Source organism: Lagopus leucura, unplaced genomic scaffold (genome assembly GCF_019238085.1).
Source record: "Lagopus leucura isolate 7727_CA_CO unplaced genomic scaffold, USGS_WTPT01 Super-Scaffold_100027, whole genome shotgun sequence".
NCBI lineage: Eukaryota > Metazoa > Chordata > Aves > Galliformes > Phasianidae > Lagopus > Lagopus leucura.
In genome coordinates, this window is record NW_024962278.1 from 627667 (window position 1) to 654306 (window position 26640).

Genomic DNA, 26640 nt, shown 5'->3' on the forward strand with positions numbered 1-26640 from the left:
TTTCCACCGGCAAGCAGAAACTCATTGTACTTTCCCTACCACTCACTGCATGCCTCTGCCCTCCAAGCACCCTCACTTGTACATGCAGGCTTCAGAGCACCACTACCTCATGCTGACGTATCTTCCACCAAGAAACAGCAGACTCAAAGGCAACACACAATTCTGCAGCACTGTTACATGAGTTCTACTATCACAAGAAAGTACCTCTGAACTGTTTTACCTCCAGTGTAAATCAGGCTTCACTTCAGCCCATTATGGCTACTTCAGCCAATTTTACTTGCCATGACACTACAAGCCATTTCATTGCTGTGATTTCCACAACTTTTCATCTGAAACCAATTGTCTTTTAAGAGTATTTAAGTTTAGAGACTTGACATTGTTTAAATCTTATGATACCTCCAGCTCACCCTTCAACACTGCTAAAGTTGCTCAGATTAAAATCCCTCAAGCCAAGAAAGAGGCAGCATCTGATATTATATCATGATGCCTTCAAACTCAGCAGCTCATCTTCATGACATAACACTTCTAACTGCAAAAATACACTCAGGCTTCAAATACTGTGTGCTTACAAGCAGTGTAATGTACCAGTGCTAGATGCTCACTCCAACATTTACACCAAACTGTTCCCAGAATTTCTTACTCGGTATTCAGTTTTATCTTTGTACATCTTTCCTGATTAAATGGAGTAGCAACAGCAAATCAACTTGGTTCTGAAAAATCTATTACTTTGGCTAAGAATTCATTTCCCATAGGCTAAGTTACCTTACGCAGACTGATCTGGTGGGGAAGACAGGCTAATTCCAGGATTTCTATAATACAAACCAATATGTAAGAGTTATAACCAAAAACAGCACTGAAGGGTTAATGCTATGATAACCATTTCTGAAGAGCAGAGATCAATCTTAAGGTAAGTATCACAGCTGATCTAAATGCACTTGATTCAGCCTCCAGGCTGGCCTTCTGACAAGCCTTTCAGGACTCTTGGTTAATGCTCCTGTCCTATTTGAGGACAGAGCAGACCAGCTTTCAGACCTGCAGCCATCCCCCCTTTTGGATAATCACGTGGAGTTAAAAAACACAGAAACTAAATAAACAAACAGAACAGAAGATACTCACATTCCCCATGTACTCTGAAAGTAGATCCTGCAAGGCCTGTCGCACCGCATTACACTCTGCAACTATACGTTCCCGTCGGTCATCACGTGTGCAGGATGAATCAGCCATCAGGGCTGCTCCACTAATGATGCTCTCCAGGCGCTCTTCCAGAGAAGGCCTGAAACGTTCCTCACTGAAGGTCGATGGATCCACAATTATCTGTTTCTGGTAAAATAAAGATTTCGGAAGTGAGCAGTCAGGCTGAGCAGTAAGTTACTGTTAGGTCATCAGAAAGACCAACGTTAACACAACTCCCTGATGAGGCATAAAAAGCAAACAGAATTTTGGCACTGAGAGTGATTTTCTTGAGTAGCTTAGTAAAATTACTAACAGGTTCCCCAGCACATCAGATTGCTAGTCATTTCTTGTGCTGCTTTGACAGCTAAACCCAACTCAGCCACAAGAAGTCTCATTATATGAATGGCAAAAATCAAGTGTGCCAGCACTAATAAAGTTCAAAGCACAGAACTCTTCTTAACTATATGTCAATCCGGACATGCCTTCACTATTTAAACTTGTCAGATATAATTACCTCATCACGAACAAAAAAATCCCCAAGAAAAACAAATGTCCAAAATTAGCCCTATATACAATAATCCGCTGTCCTGGTTTATCAAGTCCTCCTTCCTTTACTAGTATGCAATTATAACAGGTAAACAACAGTATTTTCAAATTCATGTAAAAGAACATATGACTAGCATAGCATATAAATTGATTTCTTCATGGCAGAAGTCTATCAGCTTCATTTTGAAGGACGATTAGTAAGCACAGCTCGTATTGAGAAACCTGAGGCTAAATAAGCAATACTGATGTATCTGCTTTTCAGGGGGCCAACATCACAATCCAGTGCTCACCAGGAAGAAGTAATGTAGCATACACCACCTTGTGATTACTTCCAGGTGGCTTATTTAAACAGGTTCTGCAGTTTAAGGAAAATAACATGACCATTTCAAGGTTTACAGATTTGTTTAGGGTTTGCATAGGTTTTCTCCCAATTAAGGGGCAGGATGGAAAGATGCAGATAACTCATGAAAGAAGCCCTAAAGCTTTTTGCAATGGGAGTTTTCTACAGTCAGTTTGTATGCCAGCTAATTTCAACATTAATGTCAGCACAATTAGTCTCCCAGCTGAGTAACCACAGAATTCACAGCAGGTTTAGAAACAGCACACGTTCTTCTAATATTCCCATTTTTCCTGAAAATTCTAGCTATTCAGGTAATGCAGTGGTGGTATGCTACGACCCCAGAATTACACCACATAAATGAGAGATAATCACTATCTTGTTATCTTCTGGTAGTCATTTAATATTTTACCATCGCAGCAGAAACACTGAAGCATTTGGGAGGGACGTGCAAAACCTCTGTAACAAAAGCACAATAACACTGACATGTTAACAGGAAATGAAGTGCAGGGATAACATCTGCAGAGAACCTGGGCACATTTGTTTTGCCTGTCTCTTTTGGCAAGGCCGAGCAGACAAAGCCATTGCACACAATGCCTATTCAGGCTGGCCTGCTGAGCAAGCCCTGGTGCTGTTAGCGAGCCGCAGTATGGGAAACTAAAGTTCAGACCTCAATGCAAGCTAAAGCACTCAATAAGTCTCTGACCATATATTAGAGAGCTCACAGTAAAATATGAGCACACAGCACAAATCATATTAAATGGCTGGAGCAAGATTAGCCAATATACAAATTGGAACTGACATGTTCTTCAATTCTACGTACCAGAGCCAGTCCTCAGCATCGTGTGCTGGTCCTGGAACTGCCTTCCCATCCTACAGATCTGATCAAACCTGTGATCCTTTGGGTGTTAACCCAATACACGTTCTTCAAACATATGTAACTGAATATACAACTGACAGAATTTGAGATAGATTTAAAGCTGAAATCTGTCACAAAGATCAAGATAACCACAGTGTCCTCTTGTAACCCAAGAGATGACAGAGAAAGGCTTCATATTCAGTACAGGGAAAACCTCAAATAGTATTTCATCCTTTAGGGAGATGTTAAAAGAAGTTAAGATATACGGAATAAAGTAACATAGAGAAGCAGGGGTGGCAAGAGCAAGAGGAAAAGGTGAACAATATTTGGCAAAAAAAGTACTAAGAGTTTTGTGACTGACAGCCTTGTGACATTAAAAAAAGTTTTAGAGGGAAGCTACTTCCAAGGTGTTTAAAATTCTCAGACTGGATCAGTAGTAGACACAGAATACTGGCTTCAGAAGGAAAGTATTCTCAGTAAAAGCACATGGCTATCCTTGGTAACTTACAGAACACAAGACAAAGAAAATGACAGATCAGTGCAACACACTGGTTTAAAAGTGACTTCGTTCCCAACTAGGTATCACATTAAACTTCCCACTCTATGTTCTTCTCAATAGGTAGGTTTGGGCAATTCTAAATACGTTATTCACTTCTAATAAGTCATTTCTGCCACCCACAAGAATAAATTACATAAATATATTATGAAATAATCAATTTCAAATAAACCAAAGGCTTACATCTAACATAGCAGTAGGCTAACAGCTATTTTTGTGCTAGTTTAACTTGACAGCCTTCAATCATCAAGAACTGCATTTCTCCTTTCTATATTTTATCAATCCTCGTTTTGAAAGAGCCAATTTTGAAAAAAATAAAAGCCTGCTTCACCTGGGACTTGCAGGTTTTCAGTAGAAAACTGGGTTTTTTTGGGTAACAAACAAAAGATGTTGCTTATAAATCACGTAAGCAAACACAATACTTGGAGTTGCCACTTTTCATGTACAGGTTCAGAACTTACATCAAAATTGTTCAGAGCATAAGCCAGCTCTCCACCTCCACCCTGCTGCTGGGCAGCATCATCTGATGCAGTTGCTTGAGCTGCGTTGGAGATGCCCGTGACTGCTTGCTGAAGCTGTTTGTAGATCAAGTCCCGGTTCGCTTTGTACGCAGCCACATCAGGGTGCTGCAGACAGGCCTGAGATGCAGTATAGAGAATAGGAACATTCTTCTGCAGGATTCCTCTGGCTGCCGCCATCTGATCACGGTGACCCACATCTTTCAATTCCTATTAGGAAAATTGAAGAAAGAAGCAATTGAAAGCAGTCCCCACACATGATCCATATACTGCCTTCCCGCATCTTCAAGAGACAGGCAGATTCTTTGCTTAGCATGTTCAAGTCTAATTCAACCTTGAGCTTTCCCCATTTCCTATTATTAATAGCTCAACTAATCTCAGAACACAACAGCTCCATAAAAACTCAAATAAAAGCAGTATTACAGGGCAATTCACAGTTCCACATTTCAAAATCCAAGGCATGTCTGCTCCTTGCCACAGCAAAGGACCAGCACTGAACGCAGACAATACCGCTACATCAGGAGAACTCAGAAGCTGTGACCTCACTTTTCCATCTGTGCTTTAGGATGCCAAGAGGTAAGTGACAAGCATCATTTAACCAGAGGAAGAAAAAAAGAGAGGTAATCTCTGACAATCACTGACATTAGTCTTCTGGCTCTGTTTCAGAAGTAATTAATCCAATGAGTGTGTGCAACCAGCACAGAGATTGTGAGAAATTCACACGGTTGTTCTGCATGGAGCAGTTCAACCACAGGAACCACGTCATGAATTCTGCATCTAAGAAGTCAGATCTTAAATTTAACTCCAATGCTCAGAACCAGTATGTTTTCTTTAATCACACCTAGAGGATGGAGTTCACTCCCCTCAAAGACTCACACACTTCGTTTCAGAAGAACAAGAATATCACTCAACTTCTTGTCCATCTCCAAATGGAGAAAATTAACCAATGACTATAATTATAACTAATTTAAGACTGAGGATTGAGTAAGCCCATAGGTCCTTTCACAAATACTCAGTGCTGCAGTTCTTTAAAGCATCATCATCTCTGCTTTGGAATCTAAGTACTATGAATGGAGAGAGCTTCTGAGTCCTGCACAAGCAGCAGAGTTTCTAAAAAGGAAAAGTAACCCAATTATTAGCAGCACAAACACTCTAAAGTTACCTCTTCAGTCTTACAGAGAGGTGATGAAAATGAAGTGGGCTGCCTTACCAGCAGAAAAAAATAAATAATCTGACAGACTCTTAAAAATGAATGAGTAATACACGACCTCTTAAGACACACACTAAGCAGCGAGGGCACTCCAAGCAGGCTTTCAGATTTACAGATTTAACACAACCACTTCCCACAGTGTAAAACAATCCATCACAAAGCAGTTTAAGGACATTTATTGTATTGCCATCACAACCCCATCCCCGTTTACCGCAATCAGATCCCAGATACATAACCAACCAGCAATCCATTTAAAACTGTTCCCAGTTTATTTTCAAAGATAAATCCATGCAAGAAAACAAGCAGCGTTAGAGGTGCATAAACAGTTTGGGTTTGTATAGATCAGCAGAACAAAAAAATACAGTCTACAAAAACTACGCTATTTCAGATAAATCAGACTGCCTACACCTTTCCCTTAAGACTTACCTTACATAGGAATGAGTCACAACAGTCATGTTGTACAAAAGCAAATTCTGCATGCAGTTGAGGCCTAGTGATAGCTATGCAAACACAGAACATACACAAAGCACAGGACCTTAAAACCTTTCTCAAATGGGGACTTCAAGACTAGCCTTGGTGTGGTGCATTGAGAAGAGCTGCAATTCTACCCCTAGCCATGACAGTACATCGGTGTGAGCCACAAAGACAGCGTGGTCTTGTGGTGAGAGCACCAAGCACTAAGTCACATCCAACCCTCTTTCCTTACCCATACCTGCACTGCTTCAAAATGGATGTCCTGACATGCACCAGTGCAATTCTATAGAAGCAGCATTTCACAAAGGTACTAAAGCATTAACATAAACAAATGCTAGCATGGACACTTCAGTCAGAAGCAGTGTTTTACAGCTGAGCAGATTTTCTGCTTACCAGGCAAGTGCCATTCGGTTTCCTAAACGTCACCGAGTGCAAGACAAAGTATTCCAAAACAAACAAAAAGTAAAAAAATTAGTAGAAGCAATAGGTAGCCTCTCAGAGCAGCAAGGCTGCCTCATTTTCTTATTTTGAAAAAGAATAAGAAACAGCATACAGAAATAAGAACTGCCATCACTATACCTGCTGTCTTTTGGCTGCCATTATGTTAAGTTTGTCCACTTCTGGCTTGAGGGCTTTGTATTGGATACCCAGATCCTGCTCGGTGCCAGCATTCCTTAATTTCAAGATACCTTCTTCTACCTAAAAGAATAGATATATTCATTTTTTCCCAAGTAATACAGTTCACAGTTTACAAGACTATTTAGAATACGTTTCAAAGCAGACAAAGTGATTTTTCTCTCCTTTCTTTTGTGGTTTTTTTTTGTTTGTTTGTTTGGTTGGTTTTTTTAAGAGGAGAGACATGTCAAGGCTAACTATACCTCAAGCTCAGGTACCCTTTCAGAGTCATTAGCTACCAGGGACAGCCAAGAATGCATAACTGGAAGAGACCAGGGCCCCATTGGAGCTGTGGCTGCCAAGGACAGAACCTCAAACCCCAGATGAAGTCAACCCAATATTGAGGCTCACTGCATCTCAATTTCCACACAAACCAGCCACTTCCTACTTGCAAATATATTAAAAAAAAAAAAAAAAATGTTAATCATATTCATTTTTATTCAATCCACTGAAGCTACTTTTGGTACTAATAGCTAGTCATATCTGCTAGCTAGAAGAGAGTAGAAGTCAATGAGAAAACCAAGTTACTTCTTTATGATTAAAAGATTTAATTATCAAATCTTCTGCAATTCACAGATCACGGTGCATTAGTCTCAACACTAAAAGTTGAGAACAAAGTGCAACACAGCATCAAAAGCTACGGACAGTGTCTGCTGGTTGTTTTTACACTCATCAGTTGCACGCTACGAGAAAAAGTCCCCCAGCCTTCAGTGCTCCAGAGGCAAATCACTGCGAGCGAGAGCTCCAGGCTCAGCGTGGCACACCAGGCACAGCTCAGGCCTGCACTTACTACTTTCAGTTGAACCAACAGCTTGTAGACGTCTGCCATGTCTGCCAGAATGAGCAGCCGAGTCACTGCGGAGAGCAGGGCACGCGCCGCTCGCACCATGTTGCCGCGCTTCACCGAGGAGCAGGGGTCATCAGCAAACTCCCCCGAGGCACTCTTCATCAGGTCACCTGCAAGAGGAGAAGGCCCCACGTTACTGTCACAGCATTTCTTTCAGGGCGTAAGAGTTCTTGAGAAAGACAGTCTGGGCTGTGACAACAAAAAGCATTTGTTTAAGTACAGCCAGCATTTCTGCCGTCTCCAAGCATGTCATCACAGCACTGAAGGAGTGGTGCATGAGGGAGGAAGGGTTTGGAAGTCACACTTTGATCCCTCCTACAAATTACGCAGGTGCTTTGGTGTACCAGAGTCCTCAGGAGGGGCAAATACAAGTGGCACTGCTGTTACTTGCACAACTGCAGTGTATGGCTATTCCACACATGACAGCACCTTCGTTAAGTGGAAGCTCTGCTTTCAAGCAGAAGGCAGCAGAACACCCTGTAAGCACAGAGAAGTGCCACAGCTCGTAGGGCTGTAAACAACTGGGAGCCAGGACCTGGCCGGCTGCGCCGCAGTCTGCAGGCAGGGCAAGGCTCTGCTTCCTGACACGCTCCAGCATTTCATAGCCTGTGGGGCTGCATCTGCTGCAGGAGAGAATCTGGATTTCAGATAGTAACAGTGCAACAGGATAACTATGAAAGCAAAAGCTGCTTTAAACAGCTAGAAAAATTCATCCAGAAGCCAGAACAGTAATTTCTGCATATATTCGGAGGAATAAAACCAGCCTTTTTTGTCCTCCTCCTTTCAAGGGCAGCATTTTGTTCCTACCAGCTCAACTCCTGCACAGCAACTAGGTTTGGAATCCACATAATTGCTCTTTGACCTCCTTGCATTTTGGAAACATTCGGAGAACAGTTAGGTTATAGTTTAGAAAACATTGGGTGCTCAAGGCCACAGATTCGTGGGCAATCAGAGATGACCAGAAAAGCATACTGACTGTTTAGTGGCTGACTGCTGTGCCAGAGGCTTCCCAAACCTGTTTGAGAAATGCCCATCTGGCCAAGTGCCAGAACACAAACAGCACATTTCTCACAGATGAGAAAAGAACTTCAAATAATGCTTCAGAAGGGAGAGCTACCCAGTGTCCCCACCACCAAATCAGCACTGGGAGAGATCTGCACCTGAATCTCATGGTGATGCTGCGGTATGACCGTGCCCATAAGCAACTCCCATGGCCAAGCAGTCAGGAGCACCACCCTGATGGGAGGCACACTTTAACCACTCAAAATCACCTAGGAGCAGAGAACTTGAAGTTAACCATCACACACTTGCCCTGGAAGTTTCCAGCACAGCCGCCAGCCTGTCCAAGCAACCACACGCAGACACTCCGTTCTGTTCAGATGCTCCCTCCTGTGCAACATCCTTCCATCATCTTAAACACTACTTCCAAGAATGGCATACAACATTTTAAGATAAAAAATGCACTACTTCAGCACTGTGACATATGACAAACCTGCTGTGCAAGTACAGACCAGCTATAAGCATCAATCTACAACTATCTCCCACCCAACTTTTTGAGGGCTATGACTCATTACTTTAACAAGCATTAAGAGCCATAGTTTTTCACACGGGTGAAGGACAATATTCCTCCAGTGCTAGAAAACAACGAGCCATGAGATTATGAAATTATGTAGCTGACACGACTATTTATCCTAGAAGAGACAAATAATAGTGAAATTCATTTTACCACAAGTAAAAAAAAAAAATAAATGCATGTATGAACAACCTCAGGATTTCAGATATATTTGTCATGAGCTTGGTTCTGCCATATTTCCTCCCTTGTTTATATGTAAAATTCTCACTTTCTTCCTCCCCCCTCCCCCCCCCCAAAGAAAGAAAACACTGTTTTCCTATTCAAAACAACTTGGAGGTGGCCACTCAGTTCACTCAAACCTCAGAAATCACTAAATGAGGCTAAAAAACAAGATCATCTTTCATCTGTCGCTTAAATCACCACCTTACATGCTAGTCCTGAAATGAAATGCTCTCCCTTTTTATTTTAATGAGAGATTTTAAAGATTCAGTAAGTTTCAAACAGCTCGTCAGAGTGTCAGAAGATAACTGGCTTCACCAAATTAATGGAAGATTAAATTTAAAAACCATTGCATTTATTTATTTATTTATTTATTTTCCCCACCAATTGAAGAAAGCCAACTTCCAGACTTCTGCTACAGAAGCCTCAGGAGATGTGCTTACTGTAACCAGACTCAAAGCACAGGAAGGAACCCTGCCCCAGCCTCTGCACTGCTGCTGCTCGTGGTGTACATCAGGAGTTGGATGCAATATAATCTTCTCATTTTCAAACCCAAGCCAGAGGTTAGAATGCAAGCTTGAAAATGGGATTTAAGAGTTAAAGATATACACCACAGAAGTGTCAGACTGCAACTCAGATTATACAGCTGATATGAATTCTTATAGGAGTAATCTGTTTTTCCTATATCACCTCAGATTTTTCACTAGATACTATAAAGGAAAGATAATAAAAGAACCAAGAAAAGAACAGGCAATGGTAGCCACATATGATCTTGTCAATAAAATACTAAGAATTCAATTAAATCTAATGGAACAAAGCCCATTTCAGAAATATTAAGATTTTAGTCCATCAAAAGAAAATTACCCATTTTCTACTCTCATTCCCACCATGCCCACAGGCTCTGACAGCACTTTCAGACAGCACTATTAATCCTCCCCAGCAGCATGCTGCAGATGACCATGACAGAAGAGGCTTGCTCCGTGCCCTGTGCGAGCGCTGGCTGAGCAGAGCAGAGGAGGGGAGACCTATGTGCATTTAGGGGACACGCAGGCATTCACTTATTTTTTTTCCCTTCAAGCTACGAACCCACGCTCATCATCTTGTGCCCTTCAGCACCCTGCAGATTAAAGCCTGTCTCCAGGCTGCTTCACTCTCAGTATCAGAATCACAAGGCATGCTATCAGCACGTCCTTTCCTGCATACTCTTCCCCAGCATTTCAGAGCCATTTACAGACCTGGCAGCCACCAGTGTGACTGGCCATGCCTTTGCCTGGACAGCCATCGGTGCCCCCATCCTGTGGTCGCGCCGCTCACTGCTCTCACCCACGCCATACCTCTGCCTATGCACAACACCAATTCATCTCTGCAGAGCCCCCCGTTCCCTGCCAAATGATGGTGAAGATAAAGTCAGAGCCTGAACGCCATGTTACTCTGTGTAATGCTTCCTCCATTCCACTGCTGCTGCCTTCACTGTCCTCCACAGGGGCACAGTGGGCTGCCCTGGCTTCCTGATATGAAGGACACGGTCTCAAACTGACTCCAACAGACACTCATTGATTCCTTATTACAGCTCAGATTTCACGTTTCCTTTTGCCACATGAATATGGGGAACTGATGCTTAGGGAAACAAAAAATGGTTAATTCTTCAAACTGTACCTTCAGTTAAATCCATATGCCACATGTAGCACTCATCTGCAGCCTGCCAAGAGCTGTCTCGGAGCTCCCTTCGCTTACAGCTTTTCAAGGGTCTCCAGTCCTGTGCTGGGGAATTACTTCAATACAACAAGAGGCACTCTCCAAAAATGTTTTTCTTGCAGGAGAACAAGCAAAAACTCTGCAATCTTTCAAGAAATTAAGCTAATTGGTCACAACAGACTTGTAAAGTTGAGTTTTCCAAGAAGAATTCAGTGCTTAACTATGCTATTTGTGCAGCTGGCTTCCTTCTGCTCTTCTGTAAGCTGTGCATCTCATGTGAAGTACAGATTAAAAAAACACCTTCCTTATGCTTTCATAATTCCTCAAACCCCCATTCAGTTTTGAAGAAAGCTTCACTCAAGCATAGGGCTGAGAGTAACAATGCTGAATAGTCTGTCCACTGCTCTGCAGTGCAACCCTGGAACAACCAAAACCCCCCAGGACTACAAAGATTATCCATTCTCTTACCTCAAACCCAATACACAGCTTTACGCTTTCTAATTTTAAGCTTTAATATCTGGTCTTTAATGTAAAAACACCACTGGAAGAAACGCAACAGTAAGAAGGCAGCGCGAGGCTCCGCAGTGTAAGCTAACACACTGATACAGAGGCAGCAAACCACAGCCTGCTTGGGAGGAGAACAGGAATAGCCTGGTCAGCACAACCCAAGGGAAGCTCCCTTCTTGACCTCAGAGCTCACAGCCCGCCTTAGTACCCAGCATCTGGATAAATACCCTGCTGGTTTCATAACAGCTCCAACAGCTGCCACTTCAACCTGCACCAGGCCTCGGTTCTTCAGAGAGGGCAAACCCCTATAACAACATCAAGCACAGAGCAGGAGCTTGCAGAAGGGGAAATAAGAACAGGCAAGGCTGTTATGACCCCTTCTATTACCCAGCAAAGTTGTAATGGCAAAAATCAGAGTAACACATACCACAAGGGTGCTGAAATCAAAGCTCACATCAGACATTTTCTCACCACTACTGTTTTCCTAAAGCCACAGCAGGAAAAAACACTGCAGTTTTGTTTCCACTAACATTTTTCCTTTAAGAAGTTTCACTGCTTCAAAAGAAGTCAGAAGTCCATAGCCTTACATGGTCAGAAATCTTACTCTGGATTTTCTGTGAAGCTGTTTAATATTTTAAGCAAGTTGTAATTTATTCTTCCATTCTAAAATCAGGAAGACTTTGAAGTGATCCACTTACATTGATTTAGTATGTAGCCATGCTATCCTTCATTCTAAATAGCTCTTTCCACTTCTTTGTTTTTACCCCCAACAAATAGATTCTATGAGCAAGTGTGCTCACTAAAATCATGTATCCCCTCAATCTTCTTGCTAGGCTAAAAAAAAAAATTTTAATTTGCTCTGATGAGACAAGTTATCTATTGTTCTAATCATCTTCATAACCTCTGTCCAGATTCATTCATCTCTTTTTATTATGGTATCTAAACCTCTCCCTATTCTAAATAGAGACACTATTAATTCTATTTTCCTGTCTTCTGCTGAAGATAAATTGGGCACACATCTACAGTCCTACTGCTGCTTTCACAGACAGCCACTTTGCTATCGCCCTGCTGCTGACCCAGGCAACCAAACTGATCTCTCTGCTTTTTGCTTCCCATCACAAATGGCATATAAATGCACCAGCACCCAAAAGGTTTGCTAAGCACATGTTTTAGAACAGATTAGCTCAATTGGAAAGCACCTACAAAGATTAGCAAGTCCAGCTTCCCAACCGCTTCAGGGCTGACCACAAGCTGGAGCCTATTACTACAGGCATCAGCCAACTGCCTTGAGCACTGGCAGGCACGGGTTGTTTGTTCCACTCCCATTTCTCCAGTCTCTGAACTCCACTGGCCTACCACACCACTGGAAGCTCTTCTGAAGTGCAGAGACTGCATATAATTGTGCTCTGCGAGTTTGTATCTCCTATCATTAGCGCTAGCAAAGTGCAACCCTCCCAACACAGACCCCTGGGCAGGGCAACAATAACCCACAAAACAACCCTCATCTCCACAGTCTGTCGCATCTCATTTTCCATCATTTGCTTCTGATTACCTCTGAGGTTCTACTTCATCTGACGAGTTGCTCTGCTCTGGCTGCCCAGGCACTGCCCCACACCAGGGACACAGTCCTCAGCCCCACGGTGTGCCCCAGCTCAGCCACATGACGACTGCATCCCCACAAACTGCTGTGGGCAGCGGTTGTATTCAGTTGCATCTTTATGTCTAATGCTTACTATCCACACAGCTTCTCAGAATGTTTTCCCTGCGCATCAAGCTTCATGCAAGCGACAGGTAGCATGAAATGAAGAAGCAAAACAACATTATGGTAGAAGTATTTTTTCTCCAGCATCTCTCAGCTCTGAACCCTACCTCCTCTGCCGAAGAGCAATAGAGCAGGGAACTTCAGGCATCAGGCTTGCCTCATCTCAACAAAAAAGGGGCAAAAGACTCATACTGAAGCCTCTTGCATCAGTTTTTCCTACCAGCTTCTCACTGCAATATCCAAACACAAATTCAGATAATGCAATTTCACATTCTCAAGAACTAAGCACAACTCCCTCGCACACCAACATCACTATGAGTGATGTGAAGACATTCAGAGATGAACTCTAACTCCCAATATGGAGCAGCAATCAAGCAAGCACCAAAGAATTAAAAGCCTTCAGGACAAAAGGATCTTTTGCTGTTTGTCGTTGTTAAGTTAAACCAACTCAATTAGCCCCTTACACTGCAGCCTTCTTACATGGATCTTTCTTTGGTCTGTCAACCAGGCACATCCAGAACTGAAACCATTTTCAACTAATATTTCATCACTGTGCAATTTCAGCTACAAACAAGTAATTAATGCCAATGAGGTTTTGGGTGTTTTTTTTTTTTTTGCTGCAGCAGCAACCACCGTTAATACCAGTTGACTGGGTTTCACTGAAGCGTAGAAAAGGCTCATGACTGGAAGAACAATAAATGATTTATGAGCAGCAACATTTACTAGTGCATATTTTAGAGTAAGCCGCTCCATAGGCTTCCTTTGAAAAGACCTGCAAGAAAAGCAACAAGGCAAATGATAAAAATCAACACTAGAAGTGGGGGGAGGAAGTCTGGAATATTTAATCAAGGTCCTTGCATTCTGTTTTTCACTGTTTACATTTTGCATATTCAAGACATCCAGTTCTAAGTCAATACTCAGTTTTTCCTCCTCCAATGATGTTTTAAACACATCCAAATTCTGCAGAAGTTATTGACAAGTATTTGAGATGTGGTTTCATAACATTTAGAGGCGGTGGTTTACAAGGAGGAAGGTTACTTTTCTGCCTAAGTTGAGGTGGTGTTTTTTGGGGTGTTTTTTGTTTTGGTTTGTTTGTTTGTTTTTTACATTCTTCAAAGCCTCAACCTTCGTCTCTCCTCTGAATCTCTCCTTGGGACATTTGATTTCCAGATCTGCCCAGTTAATGTTTTTAACTGGAGGAAGTCAGCTAAACAAGTTGATAATCCAAGAAGAGGAGTAGTAATCCACAAGTAGAGAAGTAAAATCATTAGTAACAACAGCAAAGAAATGGAAACAGTTCTATTAACTGTGAAAAAAATCCAGCTCCAGAAGCTCCTACCTTGTTTGCGAACATCCTCCACAGCTGCCACCAGCTCCTCTTTGAGGAACTGGCTCTCTTTTGCTATTTTGTCTCCTTTGTCCAAGAAATTCTCTGTTGCTTGTTCAACTGAGGCTGCCAAAACATGGGCCTTCTTAGAGCGCCCTCGCTTTTTATTAGAGGGGCCCTTGTTACTGGTGTTAACCAACGTTGTAACCTGGAGGTATGAATGGAAGGGAAAAAGAAATTAGAAGTTTATCAGCCTGACAGCAAGGTCATGCACGTGTAATTTCTTTAAACACCGTATTTGTAATACTTGCTCTACTGTCAGCTCCAAAGGGTAGATTTGCAAACAAGCGTTTTTCTCTTCTCTTTAAACATTACCATGCTTTTTGGTTCATTAGATGAGCTTTACAAATTCAGCTAAACTGCTCAGAGATTTTTCAGAAGCATCAGCAGACCTGAAAAATTTAAGAATTGATTTCTATTTGTATCTTTGATAAACTGCAATCTCAAAACCAGACCAGAGCTCTTTGGCATCACACACAAAGGAACCAACTAGAGGATAGATTGGGATAGCTCTCCAGACGTAAAAAGACTCCAAACAAGGCTGAAGCCATGATCTACAGAAATCTAGCAATGCAGCAGCTTTTCAATCAAAACCAGAGAATACTGCAGCCAAACAATCAGGTGCAAAAATACTCAAATCAAATGTTCACAATCCTCCTGTAATCAAGGAATGTTTCAAGTTTCTCCCAGTAAGGCTTTAGTATGAAGAGTCCTCTTTGGTCAGATGACCAGCTACTCCATTAGCTTAGGATCAAGATCTATCCCCTTCAATCCCATGGATATAAATGTCAGAAAACCCACACAAAACCCACTCATTTCTCATTTCTTTCCTCCCCTTCTAAAGTCTAGCAAAATTCATATAAAGCTATTTCAAAAGGACATTAAATTACAATGCTAAAAAAATTAATGTTCTGGAAAGCCCAAGGACTGCTGACATGAAGGTCCTCTGAGCTGAATCCATCTTCTCAGTAGGTTGGTTCACGTTGATTCAGAGAGGTAAAGCCATCTGCTGGGAGCATTGCTGCTCTTTTTAGTGGAAAGCATTAGGATCTGGGAGTCTCAATTCATCATGTACTACAAATAAAAAGCTGGTTGCAGCAAGGCAATTTCCTCAACTTTCCTCTCCACGTTTTGCCAGTCTCATCATTCACAAAATTTGGGATTGTCAGTACTGCCTGTTGAGCCACTTTAGTAATAAGTTACAGACAATGAAGTTGGCCAAAAAGCTCCTTTGCTGAGTGAAGTTTTCCAAATCAGGACTACTCCTGATAAGGAAAGACTCCACCAGTAACTCCAGCTTCAGAGCTATACAGCAAACCCCCTACAGCCCAGATGTGCACCCAGAGGGAACGAATGGCAAATTCTTTCAAAAGCAAGGACTACAGCATGGCAAATAAGGGGACACACACATGGGAAACATAACTCGATCACTTCGGTTCATGCTTTGCTCCAGTCGTGTCCAATTCATACTCTCGCTTGAAAAATTCTACTGCTCAGGAAAATAATACTAGAAACATAAGTTAAATCTCTCCAGCGTACCCTACCAGGTCTGGAAGAGAAAGATTATTTCCAAAGAACTTCTAAAATACCCAAAAGATGCAGATCACATTCACAAGGCTCGCCGTAGTCTTCCTATACTTCCCCATGCACTTTACTGAGCAACATACACCATGCATAAGTTTTAATTCACAAACCCAGTGCAAAGCCTAGGCAGAAATTAAACAACAACAAAAAGCATATATTGTAACTGATACACTGAAACAGTAACAAATGCCATGAAAGCACATTTCTTAAGTGGGACCCCGTTAGGAGGGGTTGGTAACTGATACACAACAGGAGGCTGCTACAGATAGCTTGCAAACACCCCCTCACACAGAGTAGGAAAGTGTTGCCTCATTGCTTTGAAATTAATAAACTAATCCATCAGAAACTTTAGCATTTATCTGATTCTCTCTACCTATGTTTAGGGTTCCCTTCAGAATCTTTAAGAAAACGTAGGAGACCTTCCTTTTAGCAAGCACTGAGGGCTTCATTGCAAGGGGCTTTTTTCATTCCTCAGCAACACAGCTTCGTCAATACACAACAAATTAGCAACACACCACTCAAAATAGAGGTGAGAAACAGCATATCAGCTTCTGCCAGTTGAAATGCTGCATCTAATCACACACTGAGGGAGCACAGAGCTGAGCACAGTAACGGCTCAAATAAAACAAAGCAATGATTTCTGCCTTCTACCCTTTCCCTGGGTTTGCAGCGTTCTTCTAGAAGCTCTGAGTTCCTTGATTGAAGTGGCACATCAGAACAGGTAATCATCCCTAGGAAGGCAGTTCCCCACACCTTTTTTTCTCCTTTACCTGTGTAACAAGAGGCTCCAGCAGCCTCTCCACCGCCAGCGTTCTGATCTCCAGGCTTTTGGGGTCCCATCTGAAGTTCACGTTGCCTGCAGTAACAGCCGTCATTTCTAGAAGAAAAGTGCTCTATGAATAACTTGGTTCTCATCAGCTCCATCAGAATTTATTTGAAAAACAGAATAAAAACAGAGGCTTTTAAATGCGCAGCACAGCCATCCTGTGTAAATTAAGTTTACAATATGAATGGAAATAATAGTTTGGTTCAACTTTTTTCTTTTTTAATGGCTAATTATGAAGCACGTGGACCTTACACCCTTATGTTTTGGTTAGAAACTGAAAACAACAACAAAGCACCCAAAAGTCCCAATATTTCAACAGAACAACGACAAGTAAGGCTGCGTGGTCTCCAAAGAGCTTCACAGGTGCGAGGGGCGCTGGCACGAGGCCACACCAACAGCCTCTGCCCCACGTCTTCTGCCCTGCGCACCCAGCCCAGGCAGTGGGACAACAGATGGAAACATTCCAGCTGCACAACAGCCGCCAGCTCAGCAGGGCGCCAAGCAGAAACCCTGAGCACCTCAGTAAGCACAGAGCTGGGCCAGCTCAACCCGCTCATCCAACACAGCATCTCAAGTACAAAAGCAAAAGAGCCTTACAGAGCCAGAGAACTCAGCTGGTTCATATTTAACAGCTTAGAGACCTACTGCACTTCCCCTGCACATTTACATAGGAGGGGAAAAAAAACAAAACAAAACAGATTTGCATGAAGAGAGCTCTTCAAAGCTGTCACCGAGCCTTTCCTTTCCATTACTCTTCTAAACCAACATCCCAATGGAACAGCAGAAATGATTACAGGAGAAGTTCAGTGAAGTTGCTGGAATAGCTCTGCTCCAAACGAACCACTGGGTTACCGCCACGATACAGCACTGCAAGTCATCCTGAAAATCACACACCCAATTTCATCTAAAACATTTTCATCCTCAAAATACAAAATTGGGCTTAATTAGTTTCGTAACTTTGTTTTAAGAAAGGAAGAATAAGTAAGTTACAAAGCCACCTCTCCCCTCCTCCCAAGCACTTGCTGTTGGAGTTGTTTTAAACACTTGTTAGCTGATATTTTTAAATCTCACCCTGGACAGGACATTGTCTGCACAGCATCTCAGCAGACAGACTGCTCTGACAGCACCAGATGTCCCTGAGCTGCCAGGCAAGCACGATGTCCTACTATGTTTAAGAAGCAGGAGGCAAAGCACTAATTTTGGTACCCAGCAATGTTTACGACGCACACCAAGAACTAAGAGCTTCGCAGCAATGCTGACAGTTACACACGCAGGAACAGCAGACACAAATGGTTATTTCTCATTAATTCTCCAGCACTTGAGAAGCTCGGAGAGCAGGTGGGGAAGTTGGGCTAAGCAGCACCTGGCTGCAGCCCCAGCACTGGCCTGCTCCCCTGCCACACGCTGCCTTACACCACAGCAGTGTGAGCATCTAAATACCCAATACAAACTGAAACACTTCGTCATAAGGATGTGCTGGAGTACAACTCTGCAAAGCGCAGAGAGGAACGGTCACCTAGCCCACACAGATATCTCCATCCCCTCCTATGCTCCTTGTGCCTACACTGCACTTCATAGGTTGAAAGCTTAGAAAAAGAGAACAGAGCACATGTAGTATTTCAGCTAGCTTTAAATCAAAGAACTGAGAGGGGCAGATGAAGGGCTCCAAGCACAGCAGCAGGAGCACATCGAGCTGCAGGAGGGTGGCTGCCCTCTCCTGCTCACCCCAACGCTCAGCAGCAGGCAATACCTCACAAGGTTCCCGTCCTCACCTGCTCTGCCCATTCTGCTGGCCCAGCTCTGCCTTGGACTATGTCAGGGCCCTGCTGTGCTGATGCTGGCACTGGGTGAGCAGTGAGCTGCCAGGCTGGAGCCCAGGAGCCCAGTGCCACATAGGCACGCTGCTGCCCAGGCTCGGCAAGAACACACGCTCTCTCCTCCACAAAACATACATTTCTCAGGTGATATGCTGTGAAAGTGTGCACAGAAGCTCCTCTTTGCCCCCACCCCTCCACCCCTTGCCCCGAATGAGGAACTCTGCTGTTTTATTTCCCCCAATTAGGTGAATGTGAATGCAGCCTAGACAAGAAAAATACGCTGAAAGCCTTTATGGTTCCTGAGATACATGCCCAGGTCTCTGGAAAGCCCATTAGGTTTCCAGGTAAAAGCTGTTTCTATATATTTAATGCTGCTATGCCTCTTGCAGAAACAAAGCAGAGTACAGGAGGTAACAGCAAGAAGATACATTAATTGTATTAGTAGGGTAATGAAGGCAATTCATCTGCAAATACGTTAGTATGACGGCTCACGAATTGGCCCAAAGTAATGGTCCATAAAACCACTTAGTATGAACTTTATTGGAGTTTATCTTTAAAACATGGCTTGATACCAAATACATTGTTTGGCAGCAACAGCTTAGATATCATTTGCACACTGCAGTAAATATGGTATTTTTAGTACTCATGAAGAATACAATAAAAGACCTCCAAATGCACATGTGAACAGGGTAGTTTTAGGGCACAAAGGTACAACTGCCAGGAGGGCTGCACCCGAGAGCAGAAAGATTTGATGCTCAGCTCTTCTTCCTCCTGTGACTGCACAAGCTTTTACCTCACTGGATGCAACTATGTTAATATCTTGTCAATAAAGCATAGAGCAGTCAAGCTCTGCTATGCTATCTGTGAGCACACTCAATGATTCCCATGACGACTGCAGAAACTGTAGCATTTAGTACAGATGGATCCCCCCCACAGCCAGCATAGCTGCAGGGCTGAGACAGCCCAGGGGCTACAGGAAGGGATGGTACACCATGTGCTTACCCTGACCAGCAACCTACTGCATGGCTCAAGGACAGAGCAGCACACAGCAAAAGAGAGGAGGCAACACAGAATCTGAAGCACTGGAATATATAGGAAGACACCAGCGCACCAGAAGCTGCGTTCACTCAGCCCATGGTTCCAAAAGCAGCAGGGAATCTGCTTGGGAACCAGCATTCATCCTCCCACACCTCTCCAGGAGCTCACTCCCATCTTCACATCCCACTCCCTTGGTGCTGGCACAGCTTTTCCCATGGCTGAGCGATTAACCAGATGGGGAAGAGCTGATTTGGCTGGAGGAAAAGAAACCCATTTCTGCAGGGCGGGATGTGCTGCCCATCTGGCTCACTGTGCTGCCACAAGTACTGCTGCAAGCAGAGCAGAAATGGGGAGATGGCGACATGGCTGGCACCTGGCACAGATGTACAATGGGCACAGCAATGCTGGATGTTGCTGCTGAGTTGTGCTGAGGGGCGCTGAAGACAGAGCTCCAAGAGAAGCAGAGAGCAGGAATGCCTTCCCAGCAGATCCCATCTCCAAATATATGAAGCCACAGCGTTTTCCACACTCGCAGCCCAGCAGGATAAATGTCAGCCCTTCAGGTTGTTACAGGGTCAGCATGGTGCTCACTTCAGTTGCACGTTTCCTAGAGTGAGGTATCTTACAGGGCTTGAGCAGGCATGCAAGGCCACAATGGATAGAGGAAGATGATAAGTTTAAAGAAGCCACTTCCAAAGCTTCATGTTGCTTCCAGAAGCTTTAGCTTCCAGCTAACAAGTACCTTGGCTGGAGCCCTCCCTGGATGCCTTACCCCCTGCTTCCTCTAATGAATCAACAATTGAAGCTTAAGAACAGCTTCCCATTACACTTCCAACCACTTACTGCAAGCTTACTGCAGTACTACTGCTCCTTTCCCTGCCACCAATCTGCCTCCAACTGGCACCAACTCTGGCACCCACTTGATGCAGTGAGCCCAAAGTCTCAGGGTAACCTGGCATCTCCAGTCACCTCACCTGCTTGCTGTCCCAGCCGGAGGAGCTGCCACGGTGCGGGGCAGAGGACAGGATTGTGGCAGCAGGGATAGGAGTGAGCTGTGCCCTGCAGCAGCATGGATGCCCTGGCAGAAGGCTGCTGCTCAAGCTGTGAGGCTGCGTCTGCATTTCACACTAAAAAAGCTGGCAGGCCATGAACGTGCTGCAGGCAATAAGCATACGGTGCTCTTTTTGTATGATCTTTAGTTGTGGCTTTCAGTTTTTGACAAACTGGTAATTCCAGGTTTTAAGAATAACTTCAGATGCTTAATTCTAGCATCTCGGCATGCAAACAACTTCTAAACCTGGGCAAGGGAGAGAACGCAGCCCCGTGGCTTCCTTGCAGCAGTGTCCCAAAGGCACCCAGGGCTCTGCAGCCCACAGAGCAGGGTTCCCACAGTGAGCTCTGCACTCTGGCAGCCCTACAGCAGCAAACAGGGCCCAGTGCTCCCAGTCCTGTTTTCCCAGGCTCTGCTCCCACACACACCTGGTGGCAATGCTGGCTCCATCCCACACAGCACTAAGCAAGCACGCCCGACCTGCTCTGTTCCCAATCTCAGCTTCCTGAGCTGTGCACCACAGCCAACCTTTTGGCTGTGAAGCAGCAGATCTAACCGCTGGTCTCCTCTCCTACATGTAAGCCCCAGCACTTGGTGCTTCCTACACCAAGCAAGGATTTGTCTTCTCCACGTTTTCAAATTTTAATCACCCCAACACAAGGCTTTCCAGAAGGACCCTCCCTGTTCTCCTAAGGAAGGTGATGTTCAAAGGAACACAGCCTCAGGAACACAGCGGGGGGCACACACCCAAGCCAAGCACCACCGCATGCTGGATTTGTGCACTATGCTGTACAAAAAAGCAAAAGAACATTATACAGGACTATTTAAAACACAATCCTTGGTTTATACCTGGGAGGGCATTCTCCATTTTAGCTATCTGTGCTACCCAGCCACTCGTCCCCATTTTGTGCACTTTGCCCAGGCGCAGTAATACACGAGAACAGTATTTTGCAATTTATTTCTTCCTTTCATATTTTGCTATGTAGTCAGTCATGCTGAATTATAACCCTGTCTTCTCCTGTGCTTGCAGGCTGCCCTTGGTTATTCTGTGCAATGTAAAGAGAATAGCCCTTATTCCATCATCCAAGCATGAGCATGGAATACGGAGGGGATTTGTGACAACGATCCCATTGCATCTCCCAGCCAGACAGCAAACCACACTTCTCTGCCCTCAAAGAAATTCTGGTTTTGTCTGTTTGCTTTGTTATCTGAGTACGTAACCCAGCTGACAATAAGCAGGGATCTTCTACCTCTGCTGGAGGACAAAACACAACAGACACAAATCTGTAGAACTTTGGTACCTAACATCCACTGTAAACATCTTGGTATGAAGAAGGTTAAGGCATGCTACATGCTGAGCCCAGTTCCCATGAAGGGGCTTCAGGAACTGTTCTTAATGTAGTTTAAGTATTCAGAAAAAGCAATTCCATTCTTTCCTCTTTTCCTTCACAGCCTCCTGCCACGGCGCTCCTCTCCATGGAAGAATGGCTGCTGGTCAGGGACATTTGGCATACACCATTCTTTTCAAGGAGGATTTGAGTGGTTTTGATTTAAACTGTTTTCACTGAAAGCCAAGTATACACACACACACACACTCATCTTCTAACATAACCTTCAACATTAAATTCCTTCTCCTCAGCTACCAAATCTCATTCTCCACCCTATAAGCAATGAAGTTTTAAACTCCACACAAAGCCCTAGAACTAGGATTTCAAATACAAACTACAGGTGTTGCACTGACTACATTCTTTAATCCCTAAAATATTCCCATCACTTGAGTGGATTCAACTTCACCACAAGTTTCAGTACAGGCCACAGTAACAGGCCAAACAAGAGGACAAATCCAGATAAGGATAAGCCTACCGCTCAGCAGCTCCAGCAGAACAGGACCACTCAGACCCAGCTCCCATCTGCTTGGGTATATCCCCACTGCTGTGGAAAAGGTTATCCAGAATGACCTGGAGCTGCCAATCAGAGGGCACTGCACAGCCACTGACAGACAAATGCTTCTCTAACTCAGCTATTTGTTTAATAAACCTTTATACCTTAGGAAGTGCAACCTAACCCAACATCCCTAGGCAAAGTAACAACTTCCATAACCCCAATGAAGAGAACTAAGAGCTATCTCCTGCCTTATTAGCCAAGCCAGCAGCAAGCCCCCAAGAACCCCTCACAAGTTGCAGAGCCCTTCCTATGCCACGCACTGCCACAGGAAAGCACACACTTTCCTGTATGTCACCAGGTTTACATGCAACAAACTTGCCCAAGCAATGAGTGCTTGCTTCCAGCAGCTTCAGAACTGCTACTGCACCATGGACCGAAGCAATCTCCTTCCATTTAGAAGTTTTGGTCTAGCTGTCATTGAGGGCATAAAGCTCACACTCTGCAAGCAGCTTCACCACAGCGTTCATGGAACCACAGCAACAGCTCTACAGGAGCCAACATTTGGGAGAAGCCACTGCTAACAACAGCCTCTTGCCTTCGGTTACATCAGCAGTAGACTTTCGCTGTTCTATTTTGGCATGACTATTTTGCCTCAAAGGAGCTGGAAGGGAGGTGTATGGGAAGCCAGATCACAGCAAGCATGGGCAATTACTGCTTTATTCATGCCACATTAAGGCTTCAAGTCATGGATGAGATCCTAAAAGGATGCAAGAACCAAACTTGTGCTCATGCCTGTTTAACTGTCCAGATGGATATCATCGTATGGCCCAACGAGCTTCCCATTTATTTCTGCATGGCTTCTCATTTCCAAAACTCACACAGGATTCTAACTACATAGAAAGAAAACTGATGATGTATCAGACGCTGCTTTACAACATACATCCACTTTTCCTCAGTTACACGGGAAACCCTTTTGCTAAGAATAATTTTAACATTCTAGATGCAGACTTTCAAAGTCAGACAGCATGTCCTGAGCTCACAGCACCCCAAAGCACATTTCAGAGCCTTGGGACACGCAGTAACTGAAGAGGCAATAACTGGGCTGTGGCTACTGAGCCTGGCTCTGCAAACCCCTCACAGGACCCAACCACCAACTGATGTTACAATGAGTGCACATCAACAAAAAGGAGGGCAGCCTTTTAACAAATTAATTTTCACAAGTCTTCTTCAAAAAGGGCTTGTAATAAATCAGCCTACTTTATCAATTGGCACAAAAATTTGCCAGTTCTGCAAAATTAATTCTTGTACAGCTTGCAAAAAAAAAAAAAAACAAAAACAAAAAAAAACTGATTGCTGGCAATAAAAAGCAAAGAAAACCTGTTGTTTGTTTTTTTTTTTTCCCCTGATCTTCAGCACTCAATCTGCAATAGGAAGCGCAGTTTAAGCTACAAGGTTGGAAATAAGCAGAACCTGACCCCACTCAAACCAGCATCTCGTTCCCAAAGCAATACGCTGTGATGCGACTCCGCTTGGTCCTTTCTGCTGACCCCAGCCTCCAAAGCCAGACCCTCATTAACAGTTAGAAAGGAGAAGTACACAAATATTGGAGCTATCTGAGCTGACATATTCTGACAGATGAGAAATGAGACTTCTCTAATTAGAGGTTTGGTAGACAACAGTTTTCTTGAACATGGACAAAATGGTCAGAATGTATTGAGAAACTAAATGCGACACTCCTTCTCAATTGCATGAGCAGGGTAGAAGCAACTAAAGACTAAATAGCAAAAAAAAAAAAAAAAAAAAAAAAAAAAAAGCAGCCCTCACCATGGTATCACAAAAGTGAGAAAAAGGTTTTTCCACTGCTTTTTAGTTTGTGCAAGCTACTGAAAGAGTAGCATCCACTACAGCACTGAATAACAAGAGCTCGATGAGTCCCCAAAAGAAAGATGTTTTCTGAAGTTTCAAAAAAAAAAAAAAAAAAAGACATTTAGATTTCCTTTTCTAGCCTTTCACTTTCATTCAGGAACACTCATCTAAGTATGACAAAGCAGTAAGTCAAAAAAAAAGGAATAACAAACCGCAGGTGATAGGGCTCAGAACAGCACTGAGATGTGCCACGTGCATCACGAGAAATCTCTTCACTTCAAACCACGAGCTGGTGAGAGGAAGAGCTGCACCATCACCACACGCCTCCACACAAGTCAGCCTGCAGCTCCACCAACACACACAAGCTAAGGAATCAAAAAACAACACAAAAGCAGAGCCCGGGATGAAGGCTGAGCAGGAATGTAACGCACAAGCGTTGTTTGGATGAGTTAAGCATCGTAAATGACTGCAATTATCCGGGGGAATACATAAGGGAGGACGCTCAAACAAACACCTTCTCTGTGCACCAACGGGGAACAAAGCTGAGGAGAGCACATAGGAGGGACCAGTGGGAGCTGCACGGCTTCTCTGGAAGGGCACAGAGAGGAACAAAAATTGCTGACAGTGATTTACTGAGTAAAAAAACCAACTCAGGATCTGATCGAAGACAGACTAACCCCAGCCAGAAATGGAGGGCAAAAGGAGTCACACCACACTCTTCTCTGTTTCAGTACAAAACTGGAGTACTTTGAGCACTCCTGACAGCAGTGGAAGTGCCATGGAGCAACAAGTAACCCCTGAGCCTATTTTCCTGGAAGCCTTGCATGCCTGCTTTCAGGACACTTAAGACTAGTTAGGAAATTCTTTTGGTTGTAAATAAACACATATCCCAAAAAGTGGAAGTGGCACAAACTATAAAAGCCCAGCTTCATGTAGAAATCAAGCCATTTTCATCGACCCAAACCACATCGTGGCTTTTTACTGCCTTGGGAAAAAAAAAAAAAAAAAAAAAAAAAAAAAAGTCATGTTCTTCCTTTGTACGAGGCCTTCTGAACTCCCAGTCGGGTTTGGGAATTTAAAGGAAAATAAGTCATCAAATTGAGCCTATTGAAAATAATGCCATTTCCTTCTTTTATTGCTTTCCTGTTGCTTTCCCTTTGGGGACGATTTTATGGACTTGGGGGGGAGGAGGGGTAAGAAAGACAGAAGGAAGCCGAGTGATTGTGGGGATAATAAAAGAGGTCAGAGTCAAAAATTACAAATAGGAAACCAGAGGAAGATATCAGCCACTGCCCAAGAGCATCTATTGCTCCATAAATGCATCAACTGGCACAAGTGATGGAATACTGATAAAACCAGAGCAGTACTGCTCACGGTGTGACAAGCAGAGGGAATGGCTCTTGAGCTCCTGCCTTATTCTCTCCTCCTAGTGTGACCAGGCAGCTTGGTGAAGGCCAGGAAGAGGATCTGAGCCAGAGCTCAGACAAGGACCAGGCAGTCAGCAGGAAGCTGATGGCAGCAGTAGGACCCAGGCCCTGCCCCAACAAAAGGCTTGGAGACAGGACTGCAGGCCAACGACTTCCCAGCTCTCCCAAGAAAACCCTATCAAATCTCCCATCACCACTTCCAGTCCATTATTTTCGCTTCTCATCCTTTAAACAAAATAATTTAAGCTTTAATATGCTTAGACTCCAACACCTGGGCATCAGGCATTGCTTGACATGAACTCCATTTCACAACACAAACTGCACGCAAAGCCTGCACAGAACTTGTACGTACATTTCCACCACCATCACCAAATATTATTCTATGAATTATCCAACAGCTTTGGCAACTGTGACACTGAGCCACGATACCCCTTATGCCTCCAAGTCATGCCAAAGGAACTTAGTTTTACAAGCAGGCACACTATGGACACACTTTAAAGTGAGTACAGAGTGGAGAGTTTGTATGCATCCATCAGCTACATTTATGCGGAAGAAATACCTGCTTGCACCATCCTGCACCTCCACCAGCATACAACTAGTTCTGTCCCCTGATATTTCAAAGCTGTCTCTTAATATAATTTTCATTCTAGTCAATAATAATAATAAAAAGCCTCTCTAAAGCTTCATCTCAAGAGCACTTTGCAAAGATGAATACTAACTCGCTCAGTGTTACTCAGGTTAAACATTATTTTATAAGCACACAGCTCAGTCTTGTTTACATAAAAAATTAAACTGACCCTTTTGGTTAA

The 26640-nt window shown here is 43.6% G+C and overlaps 1 protein-coding gene across 1 annotated transcript in view; it reads right to left on the reverse strand.

Moving 5' to 3' along the window:
* Positions 1 to 26640, reverse strand: part of CTNNA1 (catenin alpha 1) — a 106555-nt gene that overhangs the window by 76029 nt on the left and 3886 nt on the right. Inside the window, exons 2-7 of the mRNA XM_042880642.1 lie at positions 16693 to 16799; positions 14291 to 14486; positions 7139 to 7305; positions 6253 to 6372; positions 3933 to 4199; positions 1117 to 1320 (exon numbers count right to left, since the gene is read on the reverse strand). Coding sequence (XP_042736576.1) covers positions 1117 to 1320; positions 3933 to 4199; positions 6253 to 6372; positions 7139 to 7305; positions 14291 to 14486; positions 16693 to 16797 — 1059 coding nt within the window. The 5' untranslated portion in view covers positions 16798 to 16799. The remainder of the gene's footprint in view (positions 1 to 1116; positions 1321 to 3932; positions 4200 to 6252; positions 6373 to 7138; positions 7306 to 14290; positions 14487 to 16692; positions 16800 to 26640) is intronic.